We start from the raw sequence: 19151 nt of genomic DNA, 5'->3' as shown, positions 1-19151 counted from the left end.
CCTAGCTGTGGCAGCAAGGAGAAAGGAGCAGCAGGACTCCTCCCACCCTTTTCCCTTCATTTGTCAGCCAGGGGAAGGATTTACCAATGATAGCACCACCTATCGATCTGCTTGACAGGAGAGCTAATGGCAGCAGCACAATACAAGAAGAAATGCAGAGATTTAAGAGAGAATTCAGGAAACATCTTCAAAAACCATCTCAATCAAATGAGACCAGAGAGAATCTAGCACACTACTCACTCAGCTTCTCTGAGCTCTGGTCTCTGATCTTGGCCTTCTCTCTTCACAGTGCATCATCTTGCTTGAACATTTAAGAACTGGGAAGCTTAGTTTTCATCCAAAAGAATAAACTAGCCCTAGAAATATTCTTGAGGAACATTATATACATCAGGCTAGTGTTGCAGAGTCACAGTATGGCCGATGGCTATTTTTCTTTTTCTCTGGTGGAATGCTCTTGTACTCCTGTGCTTTCTTTTTGTGTAACCAGAACTCAGGTTTTCCTGCATGTCAGCTTTCAATGCTACCAGCATTGATATTCAGACTTCACTATCTATTCCTATACAATTCTACTAGCATTCAATATTTAGAAATAACTAGTTGTTCTAACACCAAGAATACTTTTGCTTATTCCTTTACACCCCCACTATTTTTCCTTTCATGTCTCCTCAGTTGTAAATATGTTTATCTTAAAATCAAATATGCTGTTTGTTTTCCTTATGTCTGTGCTGAAACCATACTAACACAACTTCTGCATGTAAGGAGAGAACTCTTATACACTGTATGTATGACCTGCCAAAATACTATGGAAGACAAAATACTCAGTTTTGAAAAAATGATGAGGCATGTATATGAATAGTAAAAATGCAATCTGCATTTATATCAGTCATACATAGCCATAAAAAGGAAGGGCAGTTTCCTATGTTAGCTGCTTTTATGAATGCACATGTCAAAATAAACTTTTCTCACAGGCTTCTTAACGCATGATTATGTATCACATCAGTGTAAAAAGCTACCAGTACTGAATTCCAGAGGTAGAACCAAACCAGAGAGGTATATTAGAGGATAACTATTTTAATATTGTCCCACTTCTGCTGTTAAATCTTTTGCTTTCTCAGCAAAGAAGGGTGTTTTTTCTGAAAGTAATTATGAGGAACACTCAGTTACTGTTTATTTCCATTTAAAGAAAGACATACAACAGAAATATAAAATTATATTTGCTAGCTGTCCCAAATGTCATTTAACGCTTAGATAATGACATTTTTTCTCAGGCATGACACACTTGACTGCCTGCTGTGCCAGCTGACGGTCTTAAAAAAAATCTAAGTCACTGCCTAGTATATTGAACATGAAATTTCACTCAGCTTCTTACATATGTGTTTCAGCTGATGATTCCAGAAGAATTTTTGTAGAAACCAGTTAGATAAATTGTACTTACTCGTTTTCTGTCTCTAGATGATATAATCGCTTAATTAAAGAATTTGAAGCAGTGTTAGCGAAAAAATGAAGGCAGATCTCTCATATGGCAAATGAGAGATACAGTTCTAATTTAGCTTAAAAACTAGAATTTTTAAGAATGCATTTTCAATTAACATTGGAATTAGATGATCTTTAGGGTCCCTTCCAATCCAAACCATTCTATGATTAAAGTGAATATTCAGTGTCTAGTTCCATGAGTTCAGAGATAGAATAGATAACTCATTTTCAAATATTGAAACTACACTTTGGCATAAGAGTAAATTAACTGTTTATTTCTGGAGACAATTTGTTTGATATTTGCAATAAATAAACGACCATTTTCATAAAAGAATTCCATTAATTTTTTTCCTCTTTAATACATTCCAATAATACCAAATATTAAAATTTTAATTTAAAAGATAAAGATGTATTGTGAGGACCAATAATATGGTGTGGGTGAAATGGAAAAACAAGGGTAGAAAATGCTTCATTAGGTAATTATATTCTATTCAGCTCCCTCATATGAGAGCACATTTATTCTCTACACTCTATACCAGTCCTACTTCTGACTCAAATTTCAGGCAAGCACTGAGGGAGCAGGAAAATTAGCAGAATAAATCTGGTTATACATACAATACATAAATTCATTTTTTATGGTACATACAATCATAACACAAGAAGGCCTGCTCACAGTATTATGCTCGCCTGTAAAAGGTAACACCTTTCAAAGCAGACAATATAGACACATGAAAATAATTTTGCCATAAACGTCACCACATAGCAAGCATCTAGACATGTCAGTATTCCAAGTCCCTTCTACATGTTAATAAAAATTCTTATGTGTTCTACAGTGAAAAGTATACAGGGGAAATATGCAAATAACCATGTAGCACATCTATAAAGTTAAAATATTTAAGCCGTTTTCACAGGTTTTTTGTTTGTTTTGTCAATTCTATTTCCATTAATAGCTTTCTCCATTTTGTCAAGGGCTTTGAAAAAGTTCTCCTTCTATTTTCCCAAAAATTAAACTCATTTTTTCAAAAGGAATTACATCAAGTATATAAGTCTACATGATGTGCAAAACTAATACTACTTAATAAATTTGGGGTTTTTTTGGCCTTCAAACATTAAATAGCTCAGTTTACAATAACTGCTAATCCTGTAAGCAAAGGAACTACATCCTGGAAATAAAAGTCTTAAACAGACTTCTCTTCCTCAAACAGCTTTAATAGGTCAGAAGTCTCGTGTTTCTCACTTATAATCTGACCTCAATTAATGAAGTCTTTTAGAGGACACTAAATTATTTTTGTATAATAGGACTTTAAATTGGAAATATCTTGATTATTTTAATTAACACACTGTATATGACATGACCCTGTTCCAGATAGCAGGAATTTTTGGATAATATATTTGGGGCTATACTACTATGTAACAATTCACATTTTTGGCAAATCTGGCCACTTCTGATGTAGAAGCCTGTGTTGATGTATACAGTACCTTTCCAAGTGCTAAACTGCCACTATTAAATTAAGTAGCATTATGAACTTTGGTTTTCAGTAGACCAAGACAGACCAGTGTTCAACTATATGAAAGCCATGGACAGATTTCAATAACTCTCATTGCATGTGTCACTCAGTGAACCTCTTTTTACCTTCTCTTTGAGCTTTTAAATCATGGCACTGCTATTCATTCCAATGGATAATTACACTGCCACTCTTAATTAACTTATCCTTCCTAAATTTTAGTAATCAAAACCAATCTGTCTTAAGATTTTTGCTGCACTTTTCCAATGATTTTATTACAGATACGCAAAAAACTTTTACTGAAGAAACAACCCACTACTCATCAATTGTTTTCTAAAAGCGATATTGGGTATTTCACTTTAACATATTTTTTTTGTTTTTCAAAACAAAACTCCCTTGCCTTTGAATGATAATCTTGTTCCAGCCTGGAATCTGATCCCGCTACCTGTTTGTACTTGCTCATTTTCATTTGGCGATTTCTCTCTTCTACATCCATTGAACCTGTTAAGTTGAAAAAAAAAAAAAAAAAAAAAAAAAGGAAATAAATACAGTCATCCTCAATTCCAAGTTTAAAGTTACACTCATAGCATTTTTAACAGAAAGAGATAAAATCCAATTTACTTAAATTATGGTGTATACAATTTTAGTTTCTGAGATACAATTTTGCACAAAAACAAAAGTTGTAAGAGGAGGAAAATTGTAGATGAGTAAGTATTTCAGCAGTCTTAATAAGCACTGAATTATCTGCACAATTTAAATGAATCCAATATTGTGGAAGAAATGAATGCAAATGGAATATAATGTTTCTACAGAACAGAGTTTTAATACAAAAAATATTCAACAAAAACAAAGTCTTTCATTAATAAATAAATAAATAAATAAATAAAATGCAAAGCTGACCAGTTTATTTTAGGTGGGGATTCTGGTTCTGCATTTATTTTGGTGTGATACCAGCATTTTTGTACCAAATTACTAATCAAGTAATGACCACAGGCTGGCAAAGCTTACATTTAAGCTTTATATTACATTTAAGCATATATTTATTTTGCTCAAAGTATTTTCAAGATGTGTAAAGATATGATAAAGAGCCACCCAGTGGTATCACTGTATCATATTCTAATGACATGCTACTTCAAGAATGATTTCAGGATTAACTCTTCTTAGACCAAATACATGATCAGTCTCAGTCGAGATGGCTGCTTACTATACAACACAGGCATCATCTGTTTTCTGCCAACTGGTACTGTAACAGCACAAGTTACTATGCAAAATAATAAGGAATTAAGTGTCAAAGCTTAAGGGAAAGTGTGAGAAATAGAAACAGAAAAAAAGAAAGGAAGAGAACAGCCCAGAATTAAAAAAAGATTTTCAAGCAAAATATAGTCATCTACACATAGAGGCTTGCTTCCCTTCCACTTTAGCATGGTATAAATCAAAAATAAGTCATTATCCACTAAATGCTAATAAGCATTCCTTTTGACTGGCATTTCTCTTAAACTGCCTGTATTTTTAGCACAAAGGTTGCCTAGGATTAGTTTATCAGAATCCATCCAGAAGTTAGGAAGCTTCTGTATATTATAACCACTGAACAATCTGGACCTGTATTTATGGAGCTGTGATTGGAATATTAGATTCCAGTGTATTATATAAATCTGACTTAAATTCTAAACCTTAGATCTATGTCACAATCTAATAGTAAAGCGAGGCTTTTCAGAGGGTCTTTGCAGGGCCTCTGAGTTTTGTATTTTCCTTCTGTAGAACAGTAATGACTGTTGCACACACTACTAGAAAAGCCTGCCAGCTACATCCTGCATTACACCATGGAAAATATGGAAGGAATGGGGTGAAAGGAAAAAGGAATTTGAGAACACTAAATTTTACAGTTATCTATAAATCTTCTGGCTTCTGATTTTCTTATTCCAACTCTCCATCTTTACTCCTTACAGTCAAAGTGAATGAAGAGACTTCAGAGAAACCGTCAAGACAGACGTGAATCAATAAAAATGAATGCAAAAGAATAAATGGTGTTTAATAGGGAGAGACGTAATGAAAACAACAGTTGCTGGTGAAAATTCCTAAAATAAAATATAGCTACTTTTTCCTATTGCATTTTATCTCAACTATTAAAAGTGCCTCAGCAATACCTGCCAATTTATCTTTAAGCTGCAGTGGTTTTTCTAAGGATCTGGTTTTAAATGCACTATAAAGATATTCTCTCTTTAAAACAGAAACTCTGAAGTGGAAAGTGATACTTTTCTCTTTTTTCAATGACAGAAATAATACATTAGTATTTTTGGAATAAAATACTCTTAACTTTTGCTTAAAGAAATAAATTGCCTTTTGCTGAAATTGGATTTACAAATCCACCCGTCATTCTTCAGTAACATAATGAAGGAGACAATTTCTCACCAGAAGTTTTTCTTATGAAGTTTTCTTATGAAATCATCACGTCTGTTCTTTGTCCACAGACATCCTGCCAAACTTCAGTAAATGACAAGAAGTGAAGAAATAACACCTCTTGATCACGCATTAAAAATTCCACAATTACTTGTGGAAACATTTTTCCGTATCTGTGATCTATGGCAAATTGAAAGGTAGGTTTCCACAAATCCAATTGCATGTGTTCTGCAAAATCAAGCACTGAAATACAGTCGAAAATGGAGCCCTCCATGGCACAAGAGGTGCCATGGTTGGTGGCTCATTTTCATCTCAAGAAAAAAAAACAAACACAGCAAAGCTTAGAAAAAAAAATCACTCAATTCCAATAAAAACTTGTTACAAGAAAATCTAACCCACTATATATTTTTGAAAATGTCCTTAAAGAACAGATGAATTCAGTCACGCCAAAAAAAGAGGAAATCCTGAGGGCAGTGGGAAGTTAATAATGCACAAGCTCATCTTTGGTTCTGCTGTGCATGGAGCTGATATGCAGAAAGACTGCACAGACTAATGCCTGCTGCAGGCTTATCTCCATGTAACTAATGCCAGATGCAGCCGTGATCTGGATGGGAGCAGGAAAGGTTGAGAGTGTCATGGCCACGTCCTGTTCACGTGGTCTAAGTGCACTAAGTCACATTTGCACTAAGTGGTACAAATGCAGGGCTATTGACCATCTCTGGTTCTGCTGGCAAATCTGTTCTTAACTAAAATTTAGCTGGGGGGGGATTTAGCAGAAGCAGAAAGTGCTTCCAACAGAGTCCAGTAATTCTGTGTATTAGGAAGCTTCAGCTCCTAACATGACTTGGTTAACCAAGCCTCAATATCAGTCCTACACCAAGGATTTCTCTGTAGCCAAGAGTTGTATAGCAAGTACATGTAGGCGAGCCAGAACTAACTTATTACTAGATATTTGTTATCAATATTAGTAAAAATGTAGGAGCATCAGCTTTTACACTGGTAGCACCAGGTGACTGAGCCCTTGAGTTATTCAGGTCATTAGCTAGAGCTCAGTACAACAAACGTTCAGGGTTGCACAGAGATTGGCACTAGAAAGATTAAAGCTAGTTAAGGTATACTTTCATGTCTTTCATGTCATGCCATCATGTTTCAAAGGACATGCAATCAAGTTTTGGCCAGGCAGATGTGATTTCATTAGTAAACTTTTTCTGCCTTAACCTCCTTCCAAAATTTTGTTTTTAGACAAGAGCTGTGCCTCCAACACAAACAATGAGACATGCAAACTTCAGCCACAAGAATACCATAAAAGAAAGACAGACTGATGGAAGAACAAAGCCTGATGGTGCTCACCTAACGCAACTGGGATCATTAAACTGAGGGGAACACCTCAGAGTTTTGCTTATTTTAAACAACTTTCTAATGTAAACACACAACAGGGCCTGGAAGTCAGCTCCATGGGGTTGTCATCAGCACAGGGAAATGGCTAACAAAACTCTAGCTGCCGATTCAATACCTGCCATTCTCCCTAATTTTAGAATACAGTATTGTCCTGGTTTCAGTTAGAACAGAATTAATTTTCTTCCTAGTAGCTGGTGGAATGCTGTGTTTTGGCTTAGGATGAGAAGAGTGCTGATAACACCCCGATGTTTTAATTGTTGCAGAGCAGTGCTTATACCAAGCCAAGGACATCTCAGCCTTTTGCTCTGTCCTGCCAACAGGCAGGCTGGGGGTGCAGTAAGAGCTGGGAGGGGACAGACCCAGGACAGGTGACCCGAACTAGCCAAAGGGGTATTCCATACCATCTGACGTCATGCTAAACAATATATAGGGGTGGCTAGCCGGGGGGAGGGGGCCGGACTGCTCGGGGTTAAGCTGGGCATCGGTCAGCGGGTGGTGAGCAATTGCATTGTGCATCACTTGTTTGTACATATTATTATTACTTTCCTATTATCACCATTGTAACATTATTGTTATTATTGTTATTATTATTTTGTTATTATTATTTTCCTGTCTTATTAAACTGTCTTTATCTCAACTCACGGGCTTCACTTTCCATTTCTCTCCCCTGTCCCAGAGAGGGAGGGGGGAGGGTGAGCGAACGGCTGCGTGGTATTTAGCTGCCAGCTGGGTTAAACCACGACAAGTATGCTGCAGGAAAACAGCAATATTACAGTGCCAGCATAGTCTCAAAATGCCAGAGGTTGCCAACAGTGCCACAGCACAGCCAAGAGTAAGGTCAACTATGGCAGCAAACCTGCAACCTGTCCTTGGAGCTGCAAGGACTCATCACAAGCACTAGAATCGCTGCCCCAACTTCAAATGCAAACCATTATTTTAATGTTTGATCTTGAAATTTGATAGGATTCAGCTACTTGAGCATTAAACTTTTCATCATAATTGATATTTTTTTAATGACAAAAATTGTAACCAGTGGTATGATTGATACCTAACTTTCCCTGACCTCAATTTAGAGTCACATTTTTACAAGGAAATAAGCAATTGTTTAGTTCAGCCAGGACTTAAAGGCTGATCTTGGATGTTCAGGACAAATATTGACTCTTCTGTAGGCTAAGATTCTTCAGTTGATGGCCCATGGTCCACATCTAGAGGCAAACGGGCCTACAAAAATGGCCTTAAGTTTAGCCTAAGACAAACCTGTTTATGAAAAAAAAAAAAAAAAAAAAAAAAAAGGAACTAAAAAGAGCTGGGAGTTGTGTTCATTCCTTTCATTGCCTTCTCCAGTGGGAATTATTAAACTCTTCTAGCTATTATAGATGCAGGTGATAGTGGTAAATTTGGAGAAGGAGTTGTAAAGTACTGCACAACAGGGCTGCTGGGACACAGAGAGTAGAAGGGAAATACGGGGTACAGAAACAGAGAGGAGTTCCTCTTAAAGTATTAGGACAGATTCACTTTTGGATAGGCATGGACAAAAGACATACAAAATCTGGGTAGAACAATGGCTCAGGCAAAGGGAGGAAAAATAATAACTACAGAAACACTGAGATGTTGGAGGTCAGAAACCTGTAACAGAGAGAGAAAAGGCAGTGTGCATGTTCCATGCCTGGATTTGGGAGAAGAAAACAGGTGTTAAGGTGTATGAGAGCTTTCTTTAGCTAAACCTGGTCTCTTTCCTCCCATTTGTCCCTCTAAATTGACTCCCTTAAGAAAGGGAAGGAATTACATTTGGGAAAGCCCTTTCTCAGTTTTTGTTTCCTAGTATTTTTGTGATTTCAGAATAGATACATCAATATTGTGATCCAGCTCCACAGTAACACATTTGTTTAAACATAGTAAATCAAAGAATTTAAGGGCAAAAAAAATACAAAAATGTTTTGAATGTCACCCTACCTGTATCCCCATTCTCTGGATCTGCTTTCTTTTCTTCTACAAACAAATGAAAGCAATATGTAAAACAAAAAGAGGGAGAGAGAAAATGCAGAAATAATAATAAAAGTAATAATAATAAAGCATGCATTTAAAAGGAAAAAAGAATAAAACCCATCAAATTAATTCAAATTGATGAGTTTAGTCAACCAACCATGTATAGTGCTCTACATCCAGAGGCATATACACTGCATGCTACTGCATACATTTGTGCACCCTTATCACAGACGTCCTCAAGGAAACCCATGTGTACTTTGTGCACTTCCAGAATCATTAACACGCTCAATACAAAAGACAGCAAGGTAGGTTTCAGACATAGTTACTTTACAATTTCCTTGAATATGATGAAACAAAAAATAAAAGTAAAAAAATCTTTGTAGTGTATGTTTTATGCAGCACACACACAATATGTAGTTTAATGATTCAAGCATAAAAATTGCATGTGTCAGAATGGTTTCCAGTAATCGCTTTAAATCTTCCTTGGTTTAATCAATTCACATAGCTTCAACAGGTTAAAAGGTTTACTAATGATATTACTGTACCTTGTCTTAGAGCTAAAAAATTATGAAGCACAAAAGACATTAACATCAATACTCAGAACTCAGCTTGTGCACATAAATCCAAATAACTGATGCCAACAAATATTCTGAATATATATCAAAGGTTATATATGGCTCAGGGCATTCCTCTGCCACAGAGAAATGAAAATACATTGGATCCCTATCAAATAGTTTGGCAGCACATAAATACTGCATTCTGAAATCCAAGTTTGGCAATTAATGTGAAATTTTTTTAAAGTCAGATGAAATTTACTTTAATTAGAAACACATTAACTTTTAAGCAGACTGTTTCTTTTTCATACTTTAGGCCCAAATTATATTAATTTCAATTAATACAATCCCATAAATAAGGAGCAATTTCCCCCCCAGTCACAAACCAAAAATAGCATGTATTATTAGAATTAGTTATTTTTCCAGAATTACTGGTTATTGAAAGTTGCTCACAAAATTACTATCGAGTTTGCAATACACAGGATATTACCAGTTGAAGAGGGAAACAGAGGTGTTATATTTTGAAGAAATATCAGTTTGTAGATGGGTATCAAAATAGAGGACTAAGTCATTCTTAAAAAGAAATCATACCAGGGCTAAGTAGATGTGTAAGAAAGAAAAATGGGTTCCTGCAGAGAACATAAATAATGCACTGCACTTTAATGGGATCTGGCATTTATGTCCCATTCTGTGTGGGATCAAGGTGGTTTTCCTGCTGGCAACTCCTAGTGGAACTGTAAGGCAAGTTAATGGGAAAAAGATATGGCAAGTCATAAGTGTACAGTTTTGGAAATCAGTGGATATCAACTGGGTTCTTGAAACCTCAACCATTCCCTGTCTTTTCCTGTCCCATTTTTTGCATGGTTTTAAACAAGACCCTATGCATTCCTCTGCTTTTTATTATTTTTTTTAAGTTGCTGTCACCAATACAAGAGCTGTAAATACAACACTGTCTCCCACTATATTACTGCTTTCTAAAGCAGAAAGCTATTTGATAGCAATACTACTCAACATAATGCAAAATAGATGAAAGTGAAGAAACAGCCATTAAACTAACCTTCAGTTTGAACACAAACAGGATGATAAAACTTCTAAATTATTTCACAATTATGGTGAAAAGAAATCTTTACTTTGCCTGAAATATAATCTTAATACAGAAATCTAATATTATATGGTGCAATTCCTTTTTAAAGATGCCTAGAAGTCCATTCTTCTGTATTTCTGGGCCACAGGACTTTTCAACCATGAATTTTTAAATGAAGACAGTCAAAATATGGGAAACTTGTAACCTGCCTAAGATTCACTTGTTCTTGCTTTCCATTTAAAGTATATAAAAATATATTTCGAAATTGACTTTCAGAAAAGAATACTATAGTACCAGCAAGCATGATATTCTATTAGATTTTTGAATTTCAGAAGTGTAATTGAAATGTGGTGATATTTATTGCAAATCTCTACAACAAATAAATCCTTTAGATTTTTAAAGAAAAGGTCAGCAAGAGTGGGCCCTACTCTCCAAAATGAGGTTTCATTTGTATTGTGAAGAGCTGTCTGAAGGAGTATTAGAAAGAACAGAAAATGGAATTGAGGAAGAGTTCACTTGGGCAGAAGCAGCAAAACTGAACAGCATCACCGAGCGAACAAAACAAGGCCAACTTCTCAGCAAAAAAAAAATATCTTCATAGCAACTTTAAGCTTAATCATTCCCTCTTAAAAAAAAAATCAAAGCAATTTCAGAATGTTGATGCTATAGTAATCAATGATTTTGGTTCCCCCAGTTACTAGGTGCTCAAGTTTTAAAAATAAATAAAAAATAACCTTAACTATTAACTTTGAAAATGCTGAAAACCAGTAAATCACTATAAGATGATTTAAAAATGTCTCAAAGTGAATAATACAAAATGACACAGTCGACAATCAATCCTAAAAATCTTTTTGTATTTCTATTTATATGGCTCTTCAATATCATCACATTACTCAATGGTTTTCTTTATCACCTGAATTAAACTTGATTTACAAAGTTAAATACATATGCTCTATCATGTGCTGTAATTATATCAACTTAACAGCTAATGTTTTCACAATTAAATAATTTGGGGAAAAAAATCAGTCCTTTCACAAAGGAGACATCTCTGTACATTACAGAAAATAACTATACCAGTTTTCAGCTTAATCAGAATATGGAGATACGGAAGTACAGAAAAAAAATACAGAGATGAAACAGAGGGATAGATACTGAAAGATCCTCTCTCAAAACCTTGTTCCACTTTGCAGTTGGTAATTACTATTAGAATTATCACTGACATTTCTTACGTTGTAACCTGATTCTGTAGCCATAAGACTACCAGGAGGTGTTGGGATTCAGAGGCCCTCCCAGGGACCTCTTCATCCTCTCACACCTCACTGCCCAAAACTCAAGGTTAGAGCCTGGTTCTCCCTCAAAATTTCTTTCCTGAAGTGATTTTTAGCTGCACAAGGATCACCGCAATAGGCTGATTCAGAATAATACATTAACCTGGGATCCAGAACAGAGAGACTTGCATTAGCTCAGGCTGGAGTCTAAAATAAGCCTAGACTTCCTTTCTTTGAATTAAAGTAATCACAGTTTCCAAAACCGGAGGATGTGACTCTTATTAGAGCATACTGAAGCAGAACTCCTTGTTTGTCTTTGAATTTAGGCATCAGATAGGACAACAACAACAATAATATTAAAAATGTTTTATGTTTCTACTTTTCATATTTGCTGACACAAGATAAAATCAGCAATATGTAATATAGCAATTACATTTATAGAGTTGTTAAAGTAGCTTCTTTAGTGCTTTGATAAAAATGAGTCTGACTTTTCAAAGCAGTGGGAATTAATAAATAATATTTTATTTAGAAAAGTCAAATTTATAAGCAGGACCGTAACTTTACATAAGTACTTTTCAAAATGCTAGCATGACTTCTATCTTACTTGATAGAAAATATTTCGCTTGGAAAGTTCTTTATGAAACTACAGGAACATCATTTTTATACTGAGACAAATCTCTGAAACACTATTCTTATCAGAACAGGCAAAGGAAAACAGAATGTCTCCTAAATGGAAAATCAAAATGTTATTTACTTTGAACATCAGAATTTGTCAGTTAAAGGTCTTTCAATCAAAGGATTACATTTCCTCTATTTCCAGAGCCATTCAATTTCAATTCTACCTTTAAGAAATTAGCCCTAAACTTTGTTAATCTGGCTGTCTACAGTGTGAAAAATACAACTACCTAATGGATGCCTGATGTAAATGGCTCCTGAACTTCAGTTCAGGGCTGTATGTCCAAGGTGTGGCAATTATACAAAACCTATTGTTGTGACAAACAGGGCCTTTCCAAGAAGTCTGGGATCCACATCACGGTCTGAATGAAAAGAATACAGCTGACAGCTCCAGAAATGTGAAAGACGAAAAAAAAAAAATAAAAATACAAAAAGCTTGGGTTTTAAAGTGTTTTTATATTACTGTTTGAATGAGATTGAGATGTCAATTACTGTCCTTAAAAGGGAATGTTAGAATGAAGACCATTCCACTTAGCCAGATTCCTAGTGGGGGAACATGCCTTTGCATTCCTGTTTTCTATTTGAGCCTTGCTTCATGGTTTTGTTGTCTTTTTTTTCTTTTTTTTTTTTAAAATTCTTGGCTTCAAACCTGATATTACTAAACAAAGACTGAAACCCATGGGATATTTCTCACCAATTAAAAAAATTTTTATCACAATGCTTAAACCATGTTAACAATGTTATTTCACATTACTTGCAGAATACATGGTACTGCTTAGTAAAAGTGTTGAATAAGATGCTGTGGTGATCTAGGCTAGAAAGTTAAGCTCTAGAATCGTGGGCTCATAAATTGATGGGGTTATCTTAGGTCTTCATCACTGGGGATAGGTCAGCACAGTTCATAAAGGACAAAGGTCTTGTGAAGCAAGCTAGGAAGCTCTATTTTGCATGTTCGTTAGAATAATAATTAGTTATGACTTTTTTTTTTTTTCTTTTTAATGCTATGTTTGCCCACAGATCCTTTTCCAAAGTGATTTTTGCAAGGTACTCTGTGATGTTTGTCCTTGCTGCCTCATACAAAGTACATACGTTTTGGTGGCCTCTGAAGAATGCCAAGATCCCACATGGAAAAAAGGTGTTACTAAAGAAGTAGTAAGACTAACCTTAGCTAAAGCACGACATTTCAATTCCCCCAAGAACTGTGACAAATCCTCCCTATGTGAATAATATGCAATAGGATTTTGAAAATGCAAAAGCAAAATATCTGAGGGGCCAGTGGGCTCCTAAATTCTGTCCTCATGAAAATGTATTCAGATCAGCCATGCTACGATTCAACTCTGCATTGTCTTCATTAAAGCCCTAGCTCAGTCTTATTAAGTTCTCCAGCCTCCTATTTTTCAAGCTTCTCACAATTCTCACTGACTATACTCATCAGTATAACCGCTGAATATTTCACATTCTGACACAGCCATTTCAATACATAGGCACAAACACTTGATGATAACTATGCCTCAGATTCCAGAAAAGCAAACAGCTATTAATAGAGATTCTTCTGCCATCCTAAGAATGCAAGAAATTTTCATCAGTGTCCCAATAGCCAGAAATACGGTCAAAGACTTAAGTAGAGGACACAAAAACAACAGTGGTGTACACACCTTCATGCACGACTCAGTAGAACTGCAAATTCAGATAGCAAATTTTTACCAATAAAAAATATATATGTAATGGTATTCTGCTTTTTGCACAATTATGCTCTCATTTTTACTTATATAATCTGATATTTTGTCTATTTTTCCCTTGCCAGATTGAGGACCAGCCTTTATTTACCTGGTTCAATACAGATGGCTATTTTGGAGTTTGGGGGTTTCGAGGCCTATGGTTTCTGGTTTTAATTTTAATCAAAATTAAAATAAAGGACAAAGAACCTCCCAGCCATCCAACTTGATACATCTATTAGTATGCTAAATACCTTTAGATTGAATTTGTTCTCTGTTGAACAAATAGAGAGTTGGACTCTTTAAATGTCTCAGTCACAGTCTAAGGAATGAAATTTTAAACAAACCTGTCAAATTAAATATCACAGAAGCCTTCAGTGATTCACACGTCATCTAACCACATTTGTGCTAATATGTTACAAAATCCTTCAGGAATTCCTTTTCAACATGAGAAAGACAGAAACAAAACAAAATACTACCCTGGTCTTTAAAGGGAAGTGTGTCACGGAACAGTGACTTCAATAACAACAAAAATAGGGGGGTGTCATGTCCTATTTATAATGGGTAAATATATCAGAGTAGACTCACTCCTGGGAGGTTTGAAAAACCTGTTATGATACTGTAGATAAAAACAAATACAAATAAGGCTCCTTCTCTTCCACTGCAGTTGCTCTCTTAAATTATCTCAATCTTTTTTTTTTTTTTCATTTGCTTCCTCCAACAGTTTATTTTCTAGGCTTTTCTACTGTTTGGCCCTCCACTGCCCTGGGCTGACAACTCTGATCTTTAACATTTTTTAAGTTTTGTAAGCTTTACCCCCAGCAAACAGGTTACTATTAAAAACAAAACAAAACAAACTTCCATAAAAATATTACAACACAAGAAACATATTTCAAAATTCTTATCTATTTGAACTTCATTCTCCAAGAAAGTTAGCAAAAACTTTAATCAATCCTCCTATGCTCCTATTTTGAGAGAGAATTCTGCTTTAGAAGTTGTCAAAAAGAACCAGAACTCTTATTTCCTTACCTTTCAGGGCCCTTCAGAAATAGAAGGTAGTCCAACTTCTAACTTCCATGCCCTACCACAAAAAAGCAGCAGTGACTGGGCATCACTAGTCCATCCTTTCTCATCCTGAACTAAACCTAGAATTAATTATCATTATTTATGCTACCTGTACACTTACTGACCTTAAACTGTCATAGACTGGCCTTTTCGTAGTTTTGGTGGTCGGTTGGGGGCTATAGTTACGTAAGTCATCTCACATCTAGATCCATTTCACAAGACTGAAGAATGTTTTCTCTATCTCATATGCTTGAAGACCACAATAAGTATAATTGCAATTAGTTGATGCAACAGTATCTGGTTAATCAGAACCACTGGTGAAAAGAAAGTTTCCCAGTTGGTGGTTGAGGTTCTGTGGCAGGCAGTTTTACTTCCACTGCCCACACTGAATATAGGCAGGATGACCAGGATGTCTTTCTAACAGTTTCACAATACACACAATACATCCTATGACATATTTTAAATTATTTGCAAAGTAAAATTTTAGAGACAAATTGTGAAAACTGCACATTGTGAAGCTCTTCATTCACCAAAGGAAAATAGAGTTTAATCATTAAGGTTGCTATCAACCTGCACTGATGTCAGATAATGACATTTGTATTAAAATGTTTTTGTTAGCTTTGGAAACTTGCCTTTGTGCCTGAAACATACAGCATTAGCTTTGCATGCACTAGCATAGGACATTTCCACTAAAAAATCCTAGATTTTTTTCAGTGAAGAAAATCCTGTCAACTTGAAAGCTAAGATGTTAACGTCCATTGAGAGGAAATGATAGCACCTTTCTTTCAGTACAACAGTCACATATTCAGATATATAGCTTTTTCAACATTTCTTGGTCTAATAACACCTAGAATCAATAGCTAATCGTTTGATTCAGCTAAATGTTTTCTAGCATGGTACTGTGAAAAGCATTTCCTGAAAAAAAACTGTAAATGGATAATCCTAGTACCCCCACTTCTAAAAGCAAAATCTGAAGCAACGGGGAAACATCTCCTTCTGGAGGTGTGGCTTTGAAAAGTCGTATTTGCTTTTAGCTGAGCACACAGCTGCACAAAGTGCCTCAGAGTGAAATGTGTAAGCTATAATGTCATTGAGGTAAAGCACAGAAGTTAATCACATAACCACTCTCAAATGTGTATCTGAAAATATGTTCCTACACACAAAGCAAACTAACTGCTTTCAGTTTAAGGGCAGTAATTTTTGCAACTCCACTTCTGGCCATGCTTCTGCATTTCTTTGCTAGACAATTAACTTTATTAGTGCTTAATACATTTGGTTAACACTGTCAGTGAGCAAAACAGTGCTTTGCAGAAGCTTATCTCAACTGGAGTGTCCAAAAAAAGTTAACAATTCACAGGTTTGTCTTCTCACATATGTTCAAGAAAGTATCATAAAAATACATACTTTTCTGAGAGTCTAGATATCCTGTTAAGGACTGACTTCTTCCTATTCTAAGAATCATTTAGGATTCATAACTCAGAGGAGGGTTATTTAATAAAAGGGTCCACAAATTTCCTTTTCCTTTATTATGAACAAATAAGAAACTGCTCACCCAATCTGCTTATTTATTTTTTGTAATGAAACAGATTCAGAACCACTGCACAGAAACTAGAAATGGATCTTAAGCACAACATAAGAAAACTCAGTGCTTCTACAGAATAATTTATTAATTTCCAATAGTGGTGATTTATGGAAGAAGGAAATCAGATCATGTAACTCTGACTACCAGTTGCTATAGAGTCATAGAATCACCAAATGGCTTGGGTTGGAAGGGACCTCAAAGATCATCTATTTCCAACCCCCTACCATGGGCAGGGATGCCACCCACTAGATCAGGATTATCAACTTTTAGCTCTCCCTGTAATTTAAGTGATTTCTATCTTGGGATCTGTAAAATATGAAATCCACAGCAAGTAACTTTTGGAAGCCTCCACAGATAATCTCTGACTCTAAGGGATTTTGATAAGAGTAGTACCAAAGGCAAAACTGAGTTCCGAACAAGCCAGCCACAGGAGAGGAAACAAAAAATGTTTGACTAAATCCTACCTAAGTCTTACTGAACCAGTACATAAAAACTGCTTCCGAGATTAGAAAGTAAATGGTATTCAGGTGACTTCTCTTATTCATTGGGATAACAGCAGAAGCATAGAAAAAAAATAGAGCTTTGACACAACAAAGTGTAAGACTTTTATAGGTGAATTTGATTAGCTTAAATATGGGGAATTTCCTCATTGTTCTGACATACTATGACTGAACAAGCAGGTCAAGTATGAACAGCTATTGCATTTTCAGAGGTAGCTAGAATTAGTTCTGTGCTGGTAATACAAATTATGTGGAAAATCCAATAAAATGGCAGACTAAAATTTGATATGAAACTTTAAAAAACTAGTAATGTGCAATATGAAAGAAAAGCCATGACCAGTACAGCTAAATTAGATCTACTTTAATGTTTTCACTTCTCTGTTATCAAACCCTTCTGTTTTACAGTTTTTTCCATGAGAGAACAGCTTTTTAACAACTCAACTTCTAATCAAAATGGATTTTGTTCAAAAAAGCTAGGCTTGAAATTTCAGTGTATCATATGTATCTTACTGAGATTGTTTGGTTCTTAAATTATATCCTCCCCAGGGTGAAAAATGACTTCTTATGTCTAAGTTTTTTAGTTTATGTAGAAGTTTCCAAATGTGAAGATAGACAAATTACAGTTTATACGTTTAGAAAACATATGTGTTTCTTGTGCTAGCTGGAAGCTCAGAGGCTAACACAAAGATATTGGAGGTAGGAAATAAATACAGATGAGAGAAACTTAACCAGTTCAAAGTCTAAAAGTATGCACGTGTTATCTGTTGATTTTAAACTTTTTTGCAAAGTACATAATTCAGAGGTAATAAGTATTACATAAACATCTTGATTTAACTTAAACTCTTACAGTTTGCTAATGTTTTAATATATTGAGAGAGGAAGAGAGTGAAAAGTATATGAGATGAGCTATGATAAAATCTATAGGAAAGGTAAAATGAGAAAAATAGCACAGAGAAAAGCAGTAGAAGAGACAGACCTGAGTTTCTTCTCCGTGATGATTCCGCTTCTTCTGTGATCACATCGTGTAATGGACAGACATAGACAAAGGAGATGGGCGTGAGAGGATGTATTCAGAAGGTTAAAACTGACACTGAGGGAAAGGGCCAAAAATTGTTTTAGAGAGAAGTCTGCAGTGCAGAGTTAGTAAATGGGGAGAAAAATAGCAAGACATCAGAAAGAGAAAGAAAGCTGAGAAAGAAGTGGTTAAACTACAGTTGAAAAAGAACAGCAAAGACAGGGTTAGTAGAGGAGCTGAGGAAGTAACAAATGTTATAATTGAGATCAAATTCAATCTTGAAATGAAGCTGAAAAGAAACCTGGATAGTAAAAGGTATGTTAACTAGCAGAAACACTTTTGTTCATGACTGTTCAACTTTTCGGAATGTTATTAACTTGAATGCCATTATTAGTTTTTTCTTTCAAGTACAGAACACCCAGTTTAAAGTCACCAATGGGAAGTGTATTGTTAGATTAATTCAATGATTAAATGATTTTAATTTATTCTGAACCAAACTTCGCATACCCAAAATGGAAAATAAAAAGGAAACAGATTGTTTGCAAAAGGATATACAAGCTCATGAATTTCAGAATCCACATAACACACTCTGGAAAGGACCATGTTATTGTAAAACTTTGCCAATGGCAATATTTTCAAGACCAAAATATTGAATATGAGAAAAGAGAATGTATAGCTAATAACTCTCATGGTCAATTCAGCAGATATTTTTCCAAATCAAATATTATTCATCTCACAGTAGTCTAAGTTATTGGAAATGCATGCAAATTAAATGCCAAAGCAACTATCTCATTACTTACTTTATTATTTCAAATTCAAAACACACACTGCCATTCAGACATGGAGAACATCTGAGGGACAATGTCATTCTCTGTACTGAACATCTAGTTGTAGCAAAAGAATGGGAGGAATTTATCTTGAAAAGTAATAATAA

The 19151-nt window shown here is 35.2% G+C and overlaps 1 protein-coding gene across 31 annotated transcripts in view; it reads right to left on the bottom strand.

Annotated features, from left to right (window-relative positions):
- The window catches only part of RIMS2 (regulating synaptic membrane exocytosis 2), a 448070-nt gene that overhangs the window by 84055 nt on the left and 344864 nt on the right, over positions 1-19151 (bottom strand). For 13 of the 31 annotated variants that reach the window (XM_084510626.1, XM_084510614.1, XM_084510636.1 and 10 more), the window contains 3 exons: positions 18179-18211; positions 8727-8762; positions 3379-3479 (listed from right to left, as the gene is read on the bottom strand). The exons of 13 other annotated variants lie outside the window; for them this stretch is intronic. In XM_084510626.1, the coding sequence (XP_084366752.1) occupies positions 3379-3479; positions 8727-8762; positions 18179-18211 (170 nt within the window). The remainder of the gene's footprint in view (positions 1-3378; positions 3480-8726; positions 8763-18178; positions 18212-19151) is intronic. 5 more of the 31 variants (XM_084510617.1, XM_084510646.1, XM_084510615.1 and 2 more) reach the window with 2 other exon arrangements.

The sequence above is a fragment of the Aythya ferina genome (genome assembly GCF_964211825.1).
Source record: "Aythya ferina genome assembly, chromosome: 2".
In the NCBI taxonomy this organism is placed as follows: domain Eukaryota; kingdom Metazoa; phylum Chordata; class Aves; order Anseriformes; family Anatidae; genus Aythya; species Aythya ferina.
Note: the sequence above shows the minus strand (reverse complement) of the source record. Positions and strands in the feature narration are given on the sequence as shown.